Consider the following 906-nt stretch of genomic DNA (forward strand, 5'->3'; position numbering starts at 1 on the left):
GATTATGTAGACAAGTAGTTCGAATTACTTTGACGTTTTATTAACTTTTTTTATATCGGTCTGTCGTCGATTAACGTCAGAACTCCGGCCCTCTCTATAATATGCGAGAAATAAGCGACCCGCGCCTGGGTAGCTCTTCAAACTGATATTTTAGAAACAAATCGTCACTTTCACACACATGTCGCACATGGATCGAAAGATATATTCTTTATGCATTAAAATCATAGGTTGGTATAGAAAACGTTGGAAAATACTGTTCGTAATGATCTTTGAAATATTTTATTGATACCACCTAGTGCATAAAAAATAGATCTTTCGATCCATGTGTGACATGTGTGTGAAAGTGACGATTTAAAATATCAGTTTGAAGAGTGACCCAGGCGCAGGTCGCTTATTTCCCGCACATTATAGAGAGGGCCAGAGTTCTGACGTTAATCAACGACAGACCGATATAAAAAAAGTTGATAAAACGTCAGAATAGCATGTACAGTTACAACTGACCATGAACGCAGTGTCGCTTCTGTTCTGTACCATTTATGAATTGTTCATTGTAGTTATTTATTTGAACCTACCCATGTTATTATGTTATGAATTAGTGTCTTATTTTATACAGAACCCATGGTATCATTGCTGTATGATGATTGATCTAGTAGATAAATATGATAAAGGCTTATTAATGCTTAAATTCAAAGTTGATGATTAATAATTCATTTTAACTGTTTCAGCTCCAAAGACGGTCAGTTCATTAAGGCCCCCGAGGGTGATCGCCTCAGAATGTTGCTGAATGACATCAGGAAATGGGAGGATGTAAGTCAGATAAAAAAGCAACAACATAAAGACCGGAAATTTCACATTATACAATTGTTTCATGGCTATTTGGGGAACAGTCAAGGGGGAAGCCCCGAG

General features: G+C 36.9%; 1 protein-coding gene across 7 annotated transcripts in view; it reads left to right on the forward strand.

The window, feature by feature from the left end:
• Positions 1-698: 698 nt before the first annotated feature.
• Positions 699-906, forward strand: part of LOC110456839 (axonemal dynein light chain domain-containing protein 1-like) — a 34308-nt gene continuing 34100 nt past the window's right edge. For all 7 annotated transcript variants that reach the window (XM_021507832.1, XM_021507837.1, XM_021507833.1 and 4 more), the window contains exon 1: positions 699-807. In XM_021507832.1, coding sequence (XP_021363507.1) covers positions 775-807 — 33 coding nt within the window. In that variant the 5' untranslated portion in view covers positions 699-774. The remainder of the gene's footprint in view (positions 808-906) is intronic.

This window comes from Mizuhopecten yessoensis, unplaced genomic scaffold, assembly GCF_002113885.1.
Source record: "Mizuhopecten yessoensis strain PY_sf001 unplaced genomic scaffold, ASM211388v2 scaffold8885, whole genome shotgun sequence".
NCBI classification, from domain to species: domain Eukaryota; kingdom Metazoa; phylum Mollusca; class Bivalvia; order Pectinida; family Pectinidae; genus Mizuhopecten; species Mizuhopecten yessoensis.